The 20,335-nt window shown below is 40.3% G+C and overlaps 1 protein-coding gene across 1 annotated transcript in view; it reads left to right on the forward strand.

Annotated features, from left to right (window-relative positions):
* Positions 1-468: 468 nt before the first annotated feature.
* The window catches only part of LOC137866915 (transmembrane protein 132D), a 28,608-nt gene continuing 8,741 nt past the window's right edge, over positions 469-20,335 (forward strand). Inside the window, 5 exon segments of the mRNA XM_068703193.1 lie at positions 469-502; positions 505-633; positions 6,042-6,921; positions 14,925-15,062; positions 18,962-19,154. Coding sequence (XP_068559294.1) covers positions 469-502; positions 505-633; positions 6,042-6,921; positions 14,925-15,062; positions 18,962-19,154 — 1,374 coding nt within the window.

The following is a 20,335-nucleotide window of genomic DNA, read 5'->3' on the forward strand; positions in this document are numbered from 1 at the left end:
CTTGATCATTTCTACTGACATGGCAGTCAAACCAACGCAGGGTTAATCCTACCAGCTGCGTACTGGACGTGGCTTCCTGAGCGGATGAACAGTGACAGATGATGAGTTTAGTGCCCTGAGGATTGCGCACAAGACAGTCAGTGATCTGCTAACAGCCGTCTAACACCGCAGACTGGGAGACCGACTCAATCCGGAGGACTTGTTGAGTTATTTCGCTTCGAGGGGTAATATTGAACCAAACGGAACATTTACCGTCACGCAGTCGCAGCTCAAGACTCCCACATCTTCTGACCGGGGCACGAAGTCTTCAGCAGAGACATCTCCAGGATCGTTACGCACAACTTTTACGCACAACCGGGGACCTGCCGATGAACGGATCTCGATGCGCTGTCACCTGCAGCACGGACTTCACTACAATTTGTGCTCTCACAGTTGCGATTATGTTAATTGCGCGAACTGCAGGAATGGATGAAGAGATTCGCTCCATGCGCTGCTGAAACGAGACCAAACCACGGATACTGGGAACTTGCCTGGAACAGCGAGCCGCACAGGGTGTCAAAATGAGCTTTAACTACCAGAGCAGGAGGATCTTACAGATATTCTTTGCAACTATTACAGCAGTTCTCACACAAGGTAAGTGACCTGGAGGTAATTGTTTGCGTGCTGTGGTGTGTTTAAATCTAAACTGTCCACTGGGGATAAGTACAAACCAGCGTCTGCTGCCAAAGTGAAATTATTTTACCTGAAGCTTTATGCGACTATCACTGTTTAAGCACTCATACCGTGTATGCACTGTATTTACTGATTCAGCTAAAAAACAGTGAGTTAGTAGACTGAAGTGTCAATCCTGTGCAAATGTTACCGATGAGGAGTGGGCCTTCTCTGAGAAATGTCATGCCAACAGTAAAACAGTCTTTCCTAGATGTGTAAATTATATATAAATGTCCTAATTTGTGCCTCAGACTTACATCTTACTCCACAGTGAAACAGCTTTCTAGTGAGCCAAACAGAGCATGTATATATTGTGGCAAAGGGGTGTGACAGCAGTGAGTGGGATATTAAACATTTATTAAGGAAATCGGTGTAAATTGGAGTAAAATACTTGATGGGTGGGTTTATATTACAACTTGAGCCATGCCTTATAGCTTAGTACTTTGCTTTCCCTTATGGATGTCCGTTAGAAAACTGGGTTATCCAATTTTTACACGGCAAACAATAAGCAGACAATCTAAATTCCCAACTTTGATACTATAAGTCTATAACTGTTAATACATTACTATTTCCAAGTAATGTTGGTGGCTGATAAATGTAGATACGAGGATGACAAAAATGGAGAAATTGTGATAAATAAGATTATTTTTAAAGCAGCTTGAAGAGTCTCATTGGGCATAACAATCCTTACCAATCACTGCAAAAGCTTTTGCCTCCCCTCTCTCCTCGTCTGTCTGCCTGTCTTCTCCACCCTCTCACTCCCCAGGCCCTCGGAGCATTACATGCTATATGATCAGAGCAGCATTGTGTATGTTTTATAGACAAGCACTTAATGTCAGAAGAGAATGTAAAGAGTATTTTAGACCACGAGATCTGACTGATAAGAAGTGTTGTCGTCTAACTTTTGTTTTGCGTAATAGCAGACCTGTTTTGCAGCTTCACTTTTGTCAGCACATAATTCACTTTCATGACATAAAATAAATGGCACAACAACAAATCAGCAAGAGAGCCTTGACCGCAGAACATAAATAAAGTAAGACAGAACAGTTTTGAACACTATATTTCATAATTTTCTGTTAATGCATCATGCTCATTGTCACAACCTTGACATTTGACAGCACAAGTTCAACTACTTAAGTGAATCTTTGTGGCTTTTCATTTAATTGGGATCACTATTATATTAGGCGCCTGTAGCAGCCACCACATTGTACTGCTTATGTTTCTAACACACAGTGTGTCTTCCAGACCTTTTTGGATCACAGTTGTTCTCACTTTTTCAATGACCTTTGATAATTAACCACAATGCTGTGTGATACTCTTTTTTTTAAATCCCAGGAGTACTAACAGATTACCTTTCTTCTCCTGTGAGATGCTGTTTACCTCCCAAGGTGACTGCTAAGTGTCTAAATGTCTCACAAAAGACTCACACCTTTGTGTTTAAGGACCTATTTATCAGCAAGCTGTCTGCTCCTAATGAGACTTTTTGGGGCTTTATTAAAGGTAGATGTATTGGAAAGGTCAGCCAGTCAAAAGATAAAAACACAAAGTGCTAACATCAGTTGTAAGGATGTTGTCTCCTACAGGTGCTTAATTTATGTTATAAGCATCCGGCCCTTGCCAACATTTTCTTATTTTAAAGTATTCATCATCAGTGTATTGCTAGATATGTGACCCATAACACTAACATAACAATTTGATCAAAAACCTTTAACAGCCAGCATGAAAGCAAAAAACTTTAAACTTTGAATCTCTCAATTACATATTAAAATACAGACATCCATTGTTGTCCTCTGAAATGCTATTGGGAGTAGACTCACTTCTGCAAGCTGTTTTGCACATATGGTAAAAGTCATTACTGCACATTAGAATTCACAGTGATTCCTCAGCATTATAATAGAATAATATGAAGATTGATTACGATTAGAGAAATAATGCTTAAAGACCTGAAAAGAAGTTAGCTGACTATGAAAATATATTAATATACAGCCTTGAGACAAACTGCAGGGCAAAATGTAGCTCATTAGATACAAGTGTTTTTTATTAAAACTGGTGATGAGGAACATTATTTTGAAAGTCTTAATTCCCATTCGCCACAGAACAAATTTCAGCTACCATACTACCCTTTTCAAAGTAAAGTTCTGTGTTTACTTTCCGTATCCATTTTAATGCATGGCAGTAAAGCCCTTATTGCACTGTTTGCTTCATACATGTGGCCAAGCTAAAAACAGAACAACTGAGGAATGTTGCAATCATGAAGTCACATATTCATTTCGAAAGACAATTCGTGCTTGAGGTTGATTCTCTGCAATCACTCAAAGGAACAGTAGAGATAGTTTCAAATGAACAACTCCAAAATGTAATTTCCTACAGGGAGCATTTTCATTTGGACACAGAGATGGATGAACAAAGATTTGATCTACAACATATGACTTGAACCCTGGCATGAAGGGAATCTTCTGCCCCCCCATCCCCCCCTAGAAAGCACTTAACCTACATACTGCAGAAAAATATAAAATAAAGCAAACAACACAAGGCAGTGGAAATGAGCAGTCTTGGAGAGGTGGCTTTTAGAGGCTGTTGTAGCATCTGCGTGGCAACACTGATGCTTTCTGACTCAGCCAAGGAGGAAGAGGAGCTCAGGGTCTTCAAAATGAGTGATTTGAGAGGCTGGAACAGCTGGTGCAGCGGATTTGCTCTCATGTTTATCAGTTAAGGGCAGGATTCTTATCATGATGAGAGGACCATAGAAGTACAGTTTTGCTTACACTGACTACTTGTTAAATATCCCAAATTTTGGCAAAGGAGAAGGATGCATCTCTTACCTGTCATGAATGATAAAAAAAAGGAGTGCCTGAAAAGTCTGCTACCAAGTAGATGCGTGCTTTGTGTGCTTTAGTTTTAGATGGTCTCCTTTTAGTTTTCTGACAGGAAAAAGCATGTGAAATAACAAGGAGAGCACAGATGACCCATCAAACCCAACTGTAAAGGGATGAGCTTGCATGTGAAGTAGTTTGTTGGCACATTGGTGGTGCATCCTCCCTCCAGGAGACAGTGAGCCAGTTTATATTCACTCCAGCCGGAGCTGCTGCCAGCTCTGGTATTAAACAGCACATCTGTCACTGTGGCCACTGGTAGGCCAAGCCAGGACAGCCACGTTCCCGGCTCCAGTCCCTGCCTCATCGTCGCCCACTCGCCGAACATGACTGTCACTCTTGTCTGTATGTGGAGGAGAGAGAGTGAGAGAGAGAGAGAGAGATGCTGTTGTCTCGCTGCTGGGTGACATGATTTTGACACATACAGTATAGTAGTTGCTGTGTGAACTGTCAGACCATTATGACAGTCTCGTTGCCAGGGTGGATGAGTGAGGATCAAAAGCAGAAGAGGCCATGTTAGACAGACCCGTCAGAGGCCAGCAACCATGAGGGACATGATGACAGATATTAACAAAGAAGAGCTTCAAACTGTCCTTGTCGGATAAATAACCAAAAATAATTCAATGATGACAACCCTCTATCTGGCAACTTTTGTCACAAGCTCACAAATGCAACTGCTGCAAGTCTATAGATCTCAACATGATCCCTTTTGATAGACATTGTTAGCTTTGGTATAGCAGTATGATAATAATTTGTTTTTGTCTTAGATGCTGCTGAAGCTGTTTTTCCACCATGCTAATGCAGCTCCATCCATTTCGTTATAATCTGCAAAGTAAACACCAGTGTTTTTGTCCTTAATTCACCAAGTAGGGCAATTAGCTACCAGATAAAAAGTGCACTCTCAGGTCAGCGGCTATAATCTTCATAATTCTATCAAAATGGACGTTTAATGATGGCCGGGTGAACTCTGCTCATGTCCACTATGACAAACACTTACCAATAAGCTTTTAAACCAGATCAGAACATATTTATGCTGTTGGTTTGTTTTTACTCACTCATATAAAAAGGTCCATCTATGCACAACAGGCAGCCAGTAATCCTTGTGATCATTGTACGGTTTACTGTCCAACACAAAACAACCGATGCGAAAAACACATCTTACTGAATGATACACAGATACATTTTCAGATATATCTCAGTTTTAGTCAGCCTAATAGTTTTATTAGAATCTGATATTTTACTTCTCGTGGTGATGCTCCACCATGCTTGTTTTTTGTTGTTGTTGTTTGTTTCATGGAGGATCTGCTGGGTATTCACAGCATGCTGACAATCTGAAAAAGCCATTTTAATCCCAGTTTTGGATGGCTGATTTCAACCTTGTGCCAAATTTATCAGATCCACCTTTCCTCCCCAAGCTGATCATCCATGAGAGAGGTGAAACTGGGGCAATGTAAGGGGACAGGCAATATTTTTAAAGTCAATTTTAAGCTTGAATCACTTGACACTCCATATCAGTAAACAGGTTTTGAAAAGTAAATTCTATAGGAAGGAATTTATCACCTTTAGTATATTATCTTTCTGTGAAATGATTAGGTACCTGGGTATTATTATTTAAGGACTGTACAAAAATGATTAGGGGTTCAAAAAATGGGTATTGTAATTTTTCTTTAAGCTGAAAAGGGGGTCTTTTATTTTTTTGAATTCAAAACTTATAGTACTTATACTGTATTATTTCCGCTGCCCTTTGCAAAGGCAATTAATAGTTTGATAAATAGTTACGTCTAAAAGACAACATACACTTGCTTCCTGTTCATTAAGGCGCACTTTACAATATGCAGAGGACTACAATTCTCCCTACCAGGGTTTTAATAATGTGTAAATTGTGGTGCACATTAGAAGTTCCATGAAGGAATTTAAATTTAAATTGAGGTACACGAATAAACAAGTTTCACCGATGTAACACCGTTATATTATTATTTAGAGATGCTCTGGGAAGGGTGTTGCAGTTTTTCCTAAGCCAAGAGGAGGTTTCAAAGGAGATATTGATATCCCTGGGGAGGCCTCCTCACACCAATTCTTTCTGTACAGTCTTTTAGGCAAAGTCACAGAGTTCAACTACTCTGTCCCAGCCTCAGAAACTAAAACACTCTTAAGCTTCCCTTGCTATAATTCACATTATTTCACCTATGTGCTCTGTTGCATGAATTTTAAGGTTAAGCTCAGAGTCCTTTTAGTGTAATACATTGATGCCCCACTCAGTTGATCGGTTGGCCTTGGCTGACTTTTTGTGCTCAAGTGTCCCTGGTATTTTTCCACAGTACTTTATTTTCAAATGTAGCAAACTCAATATCTTAGTAATGTTTTTGTTTCAAGTAAAATTAGTTGCTTAGAAATATGGAATTATGAGATATTCCCATGGCTTTTAACCAGCCTATCCTTTTCTATTTTACCTTACAGATTTGAGTAGTAAAGAGCTGACTGACAGTAAGAGCCCAGTGCCTTTCCCTGTCTTCCTGCCGGTCAACTACGAGGTGCGAGATGCTGACTACTTCTTCCTGAAGGAGGCTGGGCAGGACTTCATGAGGAACTCCAGCATGCAGAGTCACACACAGCCCTTTGTTATCTTAAGAGCCAGCCGGCAGCCAGCTGTCAACGCCAGCTACAGCACTATGTCCACAGAGAAGCTTGTGCCTCTAGATCTGGTCCAGTCTGTTCAGCTTTTCAACACTCCAGAGGTCTTTACCTTTAACTGGAAAATCCAGACCTTTGTGCTGACGCCTCGGGTTTTCTCATCCAAGCCCAAAGTCCGGGTGCTCTTCTATGTTGCAGGGAGGGACTGGGGCAGGGGAGAAGGAACTGTGGATGAGCTACCGTGTGTGACAGTGTACGCTTTCTGGCAGACCCAAGAGGTGAGGGGTTCCTGTGCCATGGGAGGCGACAGAGGAACCTGCATGGCTGAGCTGGCTCCTGCACTTGGATGGTTTGCTCCGGGGTCAGAGGGCACCAGCAGGGAGAGGCAGGACCCAACCACCGGGAACCCTGTGGAGCTGTACTACCAGGCGCAACCCAAAGTCGATGGGAAGTGTAATTCTGTTGATGGAAGTCGTTGGGGTGGCTCACAGCAGCAGGCTGCAGAGTTTGTTCCTGTCACGCCCATGCAGAGGATTGGCAGCGTGCGTCTTCTGCAGGTGCCTAAAGGAATGGCAACACTTTCTCGGCTCAAGCTCGGCAATGCCATTGTCATACGGACATCCTCCAAACCGCTGAAGAAGACTGATATCGCCACCTTCTACATACTCATGGCGAGCTCTGCTCAGCTGACTAACTTCACTCTCAGGTAAGACTGTCTTCTGTTGCCTCACAGTTTGAGAGACTATATTGTAAAGATCCATTGCAATACACTGAGGTGAAATACTGCCATCGCTTCAGAGGGCTCTGCAATTTCAATGTAGTCCAAATGAATTGGTTAATAAGAATTCAATGCGGGGAATCGGTCACTAATAGTATTGTTCCTCTTATCTACTACTTGGGCAAATCCTGTGCCATCAAAAATGAGGTATATTGGAGGAAATCAGATTTAGCATGGATTATGGCATACGATAAGAGGTTAACCGTCTTTCAGAGAACTGGAGATTATTTGAGTTTGAGTGCACAGCCAGATGACATTAAGGGCTGCTTCAAGAGTGGTAGTCATCAAGGTTGACATGGATCAAATAAGATCACGTGTAAGCTTGTGACTCATTACTGCTCTGCTTTAAAGGGTATGCCCGGGATCTGTGGTAATTCAAGGCACTGCTACTGAATGTATGAAGATCCTGGGGATTACCAGTATATCTCAATTTAATTTAAGGCTCTGTTCTCATTTTGCAATGCAAAATGTTCCTATTTGACTGGAGAAGAGAGCTTTTGTAGTCCCATCTCAAAGCAGCAGAATTTCCTCTGGAGGTCTCTGTGACCTCCTTAGTAATAGAAGCTAATTGTATAAAGATCTTAAATAAATGTACTCGCATATATCCCGAAAATGAATGCCTCAACCACTTGACTTTTTATCCTCTAAAGAAAAAAAATACAAAAAACAAGACTCAGTCTGTTCTCATGGCTTTCTCTCAAGATGCCAGTTTTTTACTTCTTTTTTCAAGGTGAAATGATGCAACATGGGAGATTGGCACCTCAAAACTGGATGTGAATTAAATGCCTCGATTTCCCTCTCACTGCTTCATTGTTGGTTTTCATGGTCATCCGCGGCCTAATGCCTTTTATTATCATCATCCAGGCGGAGTTCAAACAGAATCGCGTTGCAGCATAGCTAGATTTGTCGAGGTTAGCTGTCAGAGCAGACAAGTGGAGATTTACGCTAACTTGATTAGAGACTGTTTTATTATTATTCTAGACACTATCTGCTTTACTCCAAGCCTGTGAATAATGGACTGTCGGGAGGAATGAAATACGTTGTCTCGGTTATTCATTTGGTTTGTGTGTAGATTTCGATCATCAGTAAAGTATGTCATAAATCCTTCCATCATATGTGGTTTCACATAATGTTATGATTGATAATCTCTGTTGCTGTTTGCAGTTTGTTGGATGATGTCCAGTTCAGTGTCCTGATTTAAGAACTGGTTCAACAGGAAAGTCCTTGAAGGCAGCTTGTCTTAAAGTGTATTAGTTCCTGGAAAATAGTTACAGCCTTTCCCTGTAGATTGAAAAACACTGTGGTACACAATCAATACTTCCTGGAAACTAAATAATTTAAGAGTTACTTCCGTTTTGACTTGCAAATACAGTACATGCTTCAGTGGAGGTGAGCCGGGAAGGGGACAGTCATGGATTATTAATTCCCTTTTCACCTGGTCCTGTATTCATTCACTTAGACAGTCACTTAGTCAGATCAATTGTGAATGCTTGAATAGGTAAATATTGATTGAGGTAACAGCTGTGCATGGATGGACTTGTGCTTACAGGTTTCAGAGTTGAGTCTGCAGTAGTCCTTCAACTTTTCTCTCAGGTCGTTCAGTTTTTTTCTGGTGTAGCAAAATGAAACAAAGAAACTTAATGCTGAAGGTGTTTCATCCGTTTTATGAGTTGTCTGGATTTCCAGGAGAATCTGAGAACTGGGAATTACACACCTTTGAATGTATTTTTATAGGGTTAGACAATGTATTTTAATTATTTAGCTGGGTTCCCTTTTGTTCTCTCTCTACCAGTGAAGCCAAAAAATAAATCCTGATTTCTGCTCTTCATTCTGCCACTTTTAATCATTGCTTCTTTAATTCATTTACTCAGTCAAACATGTTTCTGAACAAAAAGCAGATAGCAGAAAGATAGCATCTTCTTTCCTCTTCTCTCCTCTCCTCTCAGCTGTCATTTGGCTTGAATATTGGCGATCTTGTTAGGAAGCTTTGTAGTAATTAAAGTTGTGTGACGGTCTGTTGTGTCTTTGTAGAATGTATTGGTGACTAAACTCTGAAATCTTATATATATATATATTTTTTGCATCCAATTTTTTGCATGGAAAAATACACTCACTGTTCTCCTCACTCATATATTCAGTAACGCAGTGCTACCCTCCCCTAGCCTATCAGCACATTAACAAGCCCTGTGCATCCGGTCCTCAACAGCTGTCTGTGTGCTTTATCACTGTCTGAATGTCCCATTAAGCTTTGCTTAATATTCTCTCATCAGCATGATAAACCTGTTATTGATGTCTATAGCTGGAGTCAAGGGACGTACAAATTTGAGGTCGATTGAGAAATCGAAAAGCCACACCTGTCCGTTCCTGTGAAATGAACCCTTTCATTTTCTGTGAGAGTTTGATAAAGGTCATTGATAAAGTATTGCAATCACATACCCATGCGTTTGGTAATTAGGTGATCCCTTTAGTGTTTGCTCAGGAAGTTGACTGGCAAGAAGTATGTGTTTATAATTTTCCTTTTAGTTTTCTTCTGAACAGCTATTAAAAGTCAGCGATGAAGCACAATAGTTTGTCTTGTTCTGTGGGTTTTATTTAAAGACAGCAGTGTGGCAATAAATAAACCAAAACTTCTGTGTTAACAGGACACCGTGTCAGTGAGCTCTTCAACTAGGGAGCCTAATCATTCATCTGTGTGACAAATAGGACTTTCACATCCATTTTTAGTGCTGTGGTGCCCGCCATCTGGCAGGCATGTTGGCATGAACGTCTCCCCAACTCACTAAACTGCTCCATAAGTCCGATAAGCACGTTGCCGGTGGCTGGTCATCAGACTGGCTAAACGGGGTACATTTTCCTGCATAATTAAAGATTGCATCTGTTTCACCGGTAGTGCCGCGGCCCCGCAGTGATGCATCCACAAAGCCAAAGACGGTGACACAAATTATATTGGTGAAGCAATTACAAAGCCTATGTACTGTAGCATTTCGATAGCGAGTGCTGAAATGCATCTGGGCCAGGCTGAGTAGCTCACACAGAGAATACAATCCATCTCGTAGGTCTTTGATCAGGTTCAGTCTCTGTTTTACTTTATTATTTATTAGCTTTTTTGAATTTTGTCAATGTTTACTTTCCTTTGTTAGCCATGGCTCTGTGACCAGTTTGCGTGTGTGGAGTTGCATTTTTACATGCAAGCATGTGTGTGTGAGTGAATGAAGAGTATGTAAAAGGTGAACGAATACTGCCACTCATGCCTTGTCTGGTCAGAAGTGAGATGGATGGCAGGTGCAGTACCTGAGAGCTGCTTTTCTCACACACTGTCAGCTTCAGTCTCCAAAGCCATCCATCTTCTCTGCCCTGGTGCCTCCCCTTGCCTGCTGCCTCCTCCAAAGCCATGGACACTGGTCCCCACTACCAACCACTCAGAAGAAAAACGCCTCTTCCAATCGCAGGGCTTGTTGTTTTTTACACAAGGTGGGCTGAGAGAGAGAGAGAGAGAGAGAGAGAGAGAGAGAGAGAGAGAGAGAGAGAGAGAGAGAGAGAGTGAGAGAGAGAAGCTTGAGATAAGTCTTCTTGTTACTGCCACTTTTTATTAGTTAAACTCTGCTCCATGCAGCTCAATACACAGAGGTGTTTCATCACAGCAGGACAAGTTATTCAGAAGTCATTACTTGTTTTCTCATTAATACACTGCATGCCATCCTGCTTACCTCATTGATTATGCCCAGATTACATTGCACTTACAATTCTCTACAGTCAGCATTCGTGGTGTAATTCTTTAAAGAAAGGGGAAATGCAAGTTGGTGAAGGCAGCACTATGTCAAGAAAATCATACTGCAATGCTTTGAGAACTGTGTAATGCTTTACATGTCAATGACATTATGCTATCCCATGGCTCCTGACTGAAATAAATAAAAAAATACCGTATAGATTGTAATGAAATGTGGTAGAGACATTCATGGTTTCCAGAGGATGCATCCTCATTTACTCTAGTGATCCTATGGCTTTTCCTCTAGCGCCACCATGAAGTTTACATTTGTGGGTTTAGGTGTAACAACTGATTGGATGCGATGCCATAAAATCAGGATGATCTGTAATAACCAAATAATAATATTCCAATGATAACCCAATAATAATGCAATATTTTTGGTTTATGCAAAACCCATGACATTCCCATCAGCCTCAGCTGTATTTGGTATTTAACCCACTTGTTATGTTCCGGGTCAAATTGACCCGGAATTTTTTCTAGATTTTCAAACTTTGAAAATCTAGAAAAACTAGTTTAAAGTATTTTTTCTGTATGAAACTTCTTCTGCTTGTCTTATTTAGTGTAATCAACGTTTAAAAAAATAAATAAAAAAATTCATGCATTTGCAACAACCCCCTGCAGGTTTCTATAACAGAGATGATGTTCGGGTCAATTTGACCCGGCAGTGAAAATGGAGGCTATAAGGGGTCAAAAGTGTCAAGTTTAGACCATTTCTTTCTTTGAAAACGTGAGACAAAGTATTTCTTACTCCCTCCCACCATGTTTCACCCCATTTCTCACACACACACACACACACACACACACACACACACACACACACACACACACACACACACACACACACACTCTTTCTCACTACCCCACCTGTGCGAGAAATACAGATACTATTTTGACAGGAACCTTTTATAAACTCCACCCACACTTAGCAGGGGAGGGTTGCTTGAGAGTCCTACCAACATTACACTCTGCAGATGCATACAACACAGCAGAATACTGTAGGACAACATGAGCAACAGAAACAAAGGATGAGGCTCTGGAGGCTCTAGAGCACATCCTTGATCACGACAGTGAAATAGAGGAGGATGTGTCTGAAGATGAAGACCATCTTGAGGTCAATTCAGATTATAATGGTACTGATTATGAACCATCAGATGAGGAAATGAGGAAACACAATCACACACACACACACACACACCTCGTTCATTGTGCTCATCTCTTGTTAATTTTTGTAAATTTCTGTTTCTTAACACTATAAATGAACATAAATGAAGTTTACTTTCAAAACAAATCCTTTTGTATTCATTTGGCTTGATTTTGAGGGAGCGGGTCAATATGACCCTGAACAAAAGAGGTGACTCATCTCTATTTATATACATCACCCCATGAAAAAAAGAAAGTTTCAAAATGTGCAAAAAAATTTGAAATAAATACACGTTATGGTAGACTAATGCAATTTATATCTAGGTTTTTCCAAAGTACCTAAAAAATTGTAAAACATGTATTTTTCATGAAAATGAGTGGGTTATCCTAATTGAACTATGATCTATGGAGGGGTGTATAACTCCATTCCACTAAATACTGATTGAATTGTTAGTAAGGGAGTTGGTGATGAGGTACAAACTATAATTATTAGGATTTTTTGGTTTCTGACCACTTTTGGATGATTAAACATGCACCAGGTCAATTTGACCCACGAACATCATGGCTGTACCTAAAAAACGAACATAACAGGAGGGTTAAGTGCTAGTTAGCAAATGTTAACATGCATACACGCTAAGGATGGTTTACACCAGATAACATTATTGCCAAACATCAGCATGTTAGCATTGTCATTTTGTGCATGTTAGCATGTTTGTATTAAGCTTAAAGCTGCGGTGCTTCATGGCTGTAGACCAGTGGTTCCCAAAGTGGGTGCTTACAAATTGTAACAGTCAAAATCATAAACTGAATTTTTCACCTGAGACTTCATATTGTGTGGCAGAAGTCAATTTGAAAAGTGATTGTAGAAACAGAAATAATGAACACGTGTCATTCTGTTACTGCTTTCATTCTGCATTAACATGAATAACAGAGTGCAACCTCCTTCTTCTTGTTATCACCTCATCTTTCATCTTTCCTAACCCGAAAGTCATAAAGCCTTTTTAGATCAACACTGCATGTATTTCTCTTTACCCATTTAGCCCGTGTTGTTGGCTCTGCTGCCTATTGGGAACCTTCAGACTGATAACAACGGATTGACCACCCCTTTGTGTTCGCTACTGTCATTCACCCTGTTGCACAGTACACAGAGAAGCTAGTTTCATTCACTATACCAACACAGAGACCATGCAGCACCTACACTTTTTGGCTCCTTTTTCTTTGATGAGAAATGCTCCAAGTCAGAGTTGGAATTCTCATTTTGTAAGTTCAGTGTGTTTCCAGAGACATGTCTGCTGCAACAACCTCTGTTGGCAGAGAGTAAGAGTTTAGATGCTTCGACACAACTACCTACTTTTTTGGCTATTACGTGTCCACTGACCTTAAAACGGTGGCATTTAGCTGTTTACAATAATGACCAGAAGACTTGCAGGACTTTATTTCCCAGCACCAGATGATTCCACCTTTTAGCCTACTGCTCCCGGTTGAACCTGAATTAATAGATAAATCAGCTGCTGTTGTGAGCAGCTGGAATTCAAACCAGCTGTCACCGGGGTCGCCATTGCACGAGATTAAAACCACTATTGAAAAAGACAATTCTCGGTCATCCCTTTATGATTGTGATCTTTAACCTGTGAGCTCTTTGTCCATTTTAACTTTAAGCGGCTTCACAAAATGCCACAAGATGAGCCAAATCCATTCTTTCTGACAAAGAGACAAAGTAAAAAAGGGCAGACCTTTCTATCTTGCACTCCTCTTACAGCAGCGGGTCGTGTCAGACATAGTGGCCCATGCTGAGATCAGTGGCCACTTGAGACCTTCCTTCCAGATTACATGCTGGATTTCAGGAGGGTTCACACATACAGGCACATGCAAATGTGCACACAAAACTTACCGCAAATCCGTTAAGTGTTAATCTCATATATTTCAATTAGGAGTTAATGCATGTTGGTAGACTGATTTGTTTCATTGTGCTGAACAGGGAGCAATGCTTCCTCTTCTTTTCAAGGTGAAAACCCTCAGCCCAAAGCGGGACAAGTGCTCAGATTGCTGTTGCTCCCATCATAGATTACACCTCCTCAGAGACTCATAATGCGCTCAAAACTTTGTGTTTATCTCAAAGATTCAGAGATAAGCCACACAGCTATGCATGCGGATGAAAACCAAAGAATTACGCAAGGTTTTTGTTCTGAAATATCCGAGACAACTTGTCTGATCTGTTTGAGTATTCCAGAGCGTTGAGTTTCACAGAGAAGCAATTCTAAGTGAGAACAGTTCGCCATATTAATTATAGGTATTGTTGCAGCAGAGGACTGTATCTTTGCATGTGTGCTTCCCTTAGCCTAACTTCATTACAATTCTTGTTGAAGAATATCTCATTAACATTTGACCTACTGCAAGATGCTTATGCTGCAGAAGCCCACAGGGAAGGTGTACATGTTTAGTTGCATAATGCTTATCATTTAAAAATTTGAGGCCAAGAAATGGAATGATCCATCAGTACAGTTTGAATAATGAGCACACGTGGGGATGAACAGAAAGAACAATGTTTTATTTGCTGATTTAAATGCACGTAGTGATGAGGGTGGTTAAGGGGGTGGTAGTAAATCAATGTTTTTATGTGATTGATTTCTCCTCTAAGTTTTGCGGATATTCAGTTTCATCACTTGTGTATTATCAAATATATGAGGCTGCCTTTTTGTTATAGAAATCCTGGTTTTATTGTGATAACCTGAACAGGTAGTCTGAATGTATAAATGAAATATATTCTGTGTGAGGAAACCACATTTTTAAATCTACTATACCATACTGAGTGGGAACAATCTATCATCAAAAATTGTCACAAGCAAATTCCAAAAGGTATGAAAAAAAATAATATTGGAAAAAAGTGTATAAATATGTTTGGTGAGTTGTTCACGTTCACCTACACTTTAGAAAAATAAACATTAATTGCCATTCCATTGGTTGTTAATATAGGACATTTCACATTTACCACATTCTTGACCTTTTCGTTTTTGATTTTCCACAGAGCGACAGTAAAGAAAGGTGTGACCTTTCGAACCGCGACACCCAGTAATTCTTTACTGTGGGACATCACTCTGGATATGGGTGCAGATGGAGCCATCGCTGTTATTTGTCAGAGGAAAGCTCCCATACCTGGGAAAAGGCAAGTCTGTTCTCTTCACATTACTCTGTATGCCAGTATGTGTCTATTTTGTTGCCTCTGTATCTCATCGTGACCATATTTATAGGATTTAATTGCTATGGTTTGAATGGACAAATAACACTTCAAAGGGAATTTTACTAGTACTGTTGGTTGCCAGAGACTCTAGCTGATGAAAGTGGCACTACTGTAAAGCATGTCCTGCAAAGAATATCCGTATTTGTCTCTGCACCTGTGGAGTAAAAGACAAACCATCTGTTTCGTGCAAGCCTTACAGCGGCTTACTGCAGAAGCTCACTGCGCTGTGTCCTTGGAGGACATCTCTTATACTCTCTAAGCACAGGTTGGCTGCACGTTCTCCTGTAAAGCTGCCCCTTGTAAACAGCTATTACTTTTCCCCCTTTATTGTCCACTTCTCGTCTGTAATCTCAAAGCTTTAATCATTTCAAAACATTTACCAGCTGTACACATTCATGCATTCCTAGTATACAGTACCTATGACCTAAACACTGCAAGCAGGGAAGGTTGTTGTAGCAATTCCGTGGTGAGCCATTTTCAAACATAACACTAAAACTATTTAGAAAAGCATCTGCAGGCTGGTCTGATCCAACTCATTGGGCTTCTAAGAAGTGCTTCACTATAACCTCATTAAACAGGTATACATCCTTTCCCCAACAAGCAGCTTATCTCAGCTGTCCTTTCATTTACAGTTGAGTACAATTCATTGCACATTGAAGTGAGCAGAGTTAATTTAAGAGTTAAGTCATATAAGTGTGGCCCCCACGGACACTTTTTTTGTAAAAAAAAAAAAGAGCACAGGTCCACTTCCATTGTTCCTTTGTCAGATCATCATCATTGCTATATGTACATTTTTTTTTTTTACCTTTTACCTGTTCTCTACCTACCTACCTAATTACCTGGCTATCTGTAACCCACCTGCCTGTTACCTACCTGGCTTTGGACTCACTGCCTGAGTGCCTTTTTTTTAATACGTTATTGAACTGCACCAGTCTTCCTGTCCTCATCTGTGTTTGGGTAAAAGAAGTAAATAAACTGACGTCTTGTCACTGAGTGTTAACCTCCTCGGTCATAATTAGTCAACATAACAAGGATTATGCATTCATTTTTTTCAGAGCACGGTGTAAATTATATGTCAGTGTACTATTAGCGTGCTAACATTTGCTAATCAACACAACTTTGTGAAATGCAAAGGAGGCCTACAGCCGAGGCTGTTAATGTCATAAGTTTTCCAAGTATTTAGTTGTAAACCAGAGTGTTGGGCAAATTAAAATGTTGAATGAAAGATGGTGTTAGATGAAAAATATTAAGGGATCATGAAAGTGCTTTTGATTTATCCTAAAGGAAACACAAATATCTTCACTGAATTTTGTGGCCATCCATCCAATCATTGTGGAGACATTTCACTCAAATCCACAAACGTCAACCTCATGCTGGCAGTAAAGACAAAGTCAGGAGAACACCAAAGTCATTAGGATTCTTCCTCTGGGCACCATGACTGGATATGTATAGATATTTCACTCTGGATGAATTTGTGCCTCTAGAGCAGCTAGAAAAAAATGCTTGTAAAACTAAAGCTCTAATCTGTGTATAAATGTTTGGCATAGCTTGTAAAGAGCAAATGTCTGCAGCCAACTTTCCCAGGATGGAAAAAATACAAATAAAAGTAGACAATAACATTTCTCAGTGAACTTTGCTTCAATATAATCAAAAAGATGAATTGATCCCATCACAGGGATGAATCTTTTTTGGATCTAAACTCGTAGGTTTGTCTGACACTGACTGGTTAGAAATCGCACAGCAATAGACTTTAAAGCGAGGCAGAACACTGACATTCTATGTGCTTGTCATTATTGCTTTGACCTCATTAAGTTGTTTTCCCCATTTGGCGTGGATTATGACATTGTTTATCACAACCTCTTTATGGGTTAACATATTCTTTCACTCAGTTATTTTGGCTAATCCTCTCTAAAATGTCATGAAGCTAACAGAACCCCTGCAGTGTGTGCACTGTCACACCACTCTGGGGATTTCTCTGACTTTTTGTCTTGGCTTTAGTGAACACTAAAATTATTTGCTGTATCTGTACATTAAAGCTTTTTTCATCCTGTCACAGCAGCTTGGTTTGGATCTTAATATTAACTACTCACAGACAGAGTGCCCGCCATAAACAAGTTGTTGAAGCATCATCCCCCTACAAGCTTTACAAGAGTGACTGAGGGCGTAAATAACATGGCAACATCCTCTATCTTATAGATATCTGTGTTAATGCATACTTAAGAGGATATATGCATGCTTATGCGATGCAAGCATATCTTGTTTTGATGCTTGAATTCCATTATTATCTTTTAATCTCAGGTCTCGGAGCAATATGCTAAGATTATTCAATTACACTAAATCTCCGTCTTGCCCTTAATAAGGGAACATATAATGGAGCCCTGAGTGGATTCAGAGAGGGCTTTTTTTGTACTTTGTTGTTGACTTTGGAACTTAATGGAGGATTAACAAAATATGATTTGCAGTTCCTCCAATTGTTGTTGCTTTTAAAACAGAAAGGCGGCTGGTATGTAACCCTTTAGAGGTTGTTTTCACGCTTTAAACAGGACTTACTGTGTGTCTGCACAGCCCTGACACAGATATTTATAACATATACACGCAGATGCAGCGGGTCTGATAATGTCTATGTGGGTATGTGCATGCTTATTGTGTTTTTGTCCACCAATATATCTTTTCTATAGTTCAATACAGTGCCAAGAAATAAAACTCAGGATACTAACTTGGGCCACAGGAGAAAATTGAATCCATAGCTAGGACACTCTGTTCTCTTTGGCATCACTGAGAGGCCATTAGAAGTTACAAAGGCTTATACTTTGTTGTGTATGCAGGATGCCGCTGTCCTCGGATCACCTTTTATTCCGTTCACGTTAACAGAGAAATTCAGCTCTATTCTTTTTGGATTTAGTTTGTGAAAATGCCTACAGATGCAAAGCCCTCCACTAAACAAAGAGGATTGGGTCTTGTCGCAACTACTGGGATCACATCCCTTGCCTGAATTTTGAGCTGGATATCTCTAAAAATCCAGTCTCAAGCTTCATTGGGTTTCTTTCAATAGTCCCAAAAGTTATATATATATATATATATATATATATGAAATAATTGCAGTCTGAGGGACATTATACAGTATACATGAGGTGTGTATGGTCTACAGGTCATTGCAGCTTATATATTACATACATTATGTGCATCATACAGTAAATTAGGTGTTATTGATGCATTCTGAGCTGTCAATATGTCGCAGCAGCAATGTCACCACATCACATTTCTATACCTCTGGTTAGGGCTTGAAGTGATTGAACATTATAAAGTTTGGCTCTGGTCATCCAGGCTGATAATGTGTCCCTTCAGTTATCCATTTTCACATATGATCACATAGATTTGTCTGCACTGAGAGCAATGAGCCACGGGCTGAGGTGCAGGATACACTGCGGTATAATCACTGCACCTTTCTTCAGACATTTATCTCAAAAGGAATTTAACGTGTGCCGAGATAATTGCAAACCCCAATGGTGAAATAATCCTATCAAGTATCAGTGGCTGGCTGTGATGGAAAGATTCTCTCTTTCTGTTGCTAATTTGCATTACCAAGAAGTTGAGAAAATTAGATCTCTCACACATTCAAAACACAAATGTGGCACTTCTTCCACTGAATGATGATAACATAATACGACAATGGAGAGCTGCAGTAACATCTATTTCACAGTGTGTTGTTTTGATGATTTGCATTTCCATATCAACTTTAGGAAACCACAAAATATGTAGACTGGTATGAATGAATGCAGGGTTTGCATATCTGATGCTTGATACTCCTCCTGCTTCCCATTCAGGCTTGAGAGCAGTCTGCTGGAGGTGCTTCAGATGGACTTTGAGGTGGAGGAGCTGAGCAGTCCTCTCGACAGTCAGGTGATCATATGGAGGCTGGAACTACCATCTGAGTCCACAACTGTAGCCAAGACTGAAGGAGCCATGAGGATCTATACTACTCAGAGAGACTTTGTTGGCCTGGCCCCTCTTGTAATGGTGAGTTAGCTGACAGCTCCCATGTCACACCTAATCATTGTTAAAACCAACATCGACATTACTGACAGCAGCGTTTCCAATAACGCCAACACCATCCTTTTGAGCGTTGGTGCATGAAAATATCATAAAATGCACTTTGCTCTGATCCATTCGTGTCTGGTTTGCATACACAAAAGGCTGAATATGCTTTGGATTGTTTAGTAAATGGGTTCTATTTCGAGCAGAGACTGACCTTGTGTTGTTGACTGTCAACTAGCTGATGTGTCTCTTCTGTGTTGTTCTGCTCTGTTCTGGCATGCAATAGCCTATGTGGTCATCCTCTCCTCCTAACAGCTGCTTCATGCGCTTCTATTTTGGTGCCGCGGGCCTCTTTATCATGCTACCTCTATAATTAATCCATGATATAATCCCCACCACTAAATACGGAGCACTACACAAGAGTTTACAAGACTTTAAATCACAATATTGAGTTATGTGTCACCTGCGGTCGGTGACTTCTTGGTACGCCATTGTTTGCAGGAATGACAATAACAACCTGTCCCATAATACACTCAGACCACCTTTTTCTATTTCTTAGCATTTATTCCATGAAATATTTTTGATAAAATGTGTACAATTAAAAGTCTAGAATTATTATACTTTATGCTATACGTTTGGTCAGCAGGTTACTTGCAATGTCCAGTCTGCCGCATATCCATCATACTTGTGCCTGAGCGCCTGACGTTATGAGGATACGCTACAGTATCCTGATTCGTGAATTTGACATGGTTCATCTCTCTTTTGGATTAGAAGCTGACCTCAGGCAGTGGGCCAAACACGAGGAGATTTGATGGTTGGCTCGAGGGGACATTAGCACTGACTGATCACTCTTAGCCCAGCTCTGTGAACTCCATCTAGTGCTGCTGCTCAATACTTCTATATAATGGTGAAAGCCTCCCTGACACAGGCTTCAGATCTGTATTTTTTTAACTATATTTTAATGACTAAATGATGTTCAGATATTTCAGCTTCATTTAAACCAAATTTACAGTGGACAGACACATATCCATCTGCTTCATTTTTGTTCCGAGTGGCCAAGCGTCTCTTTAAATTAGGTTCAACGGATCATTCACAGAACTTGACCTGGCTGCGCTCCACTGCTCTCGTACTAATTTACCACACGTATCCATCTGCTCCATTTT

Source organism: Cebidichthys violaceus, unplaced genomic scaffold (genome assembly GCF_023349555.1).
Source record: "Cebidichthys violaceus isolate CVI_PGR_0920_01 unplaced genomic scaffold, fCebVio1.0.p SCAF_9, whole genome shotgun sequence".
In the NCBI taxonomy this organism is placed as follows: Eukaryota; Metazoa; Chordata; class Actinopteri; order Perciformes; family Stichaeidae; genus Cebidichthys; species Cebidichthys violaceus.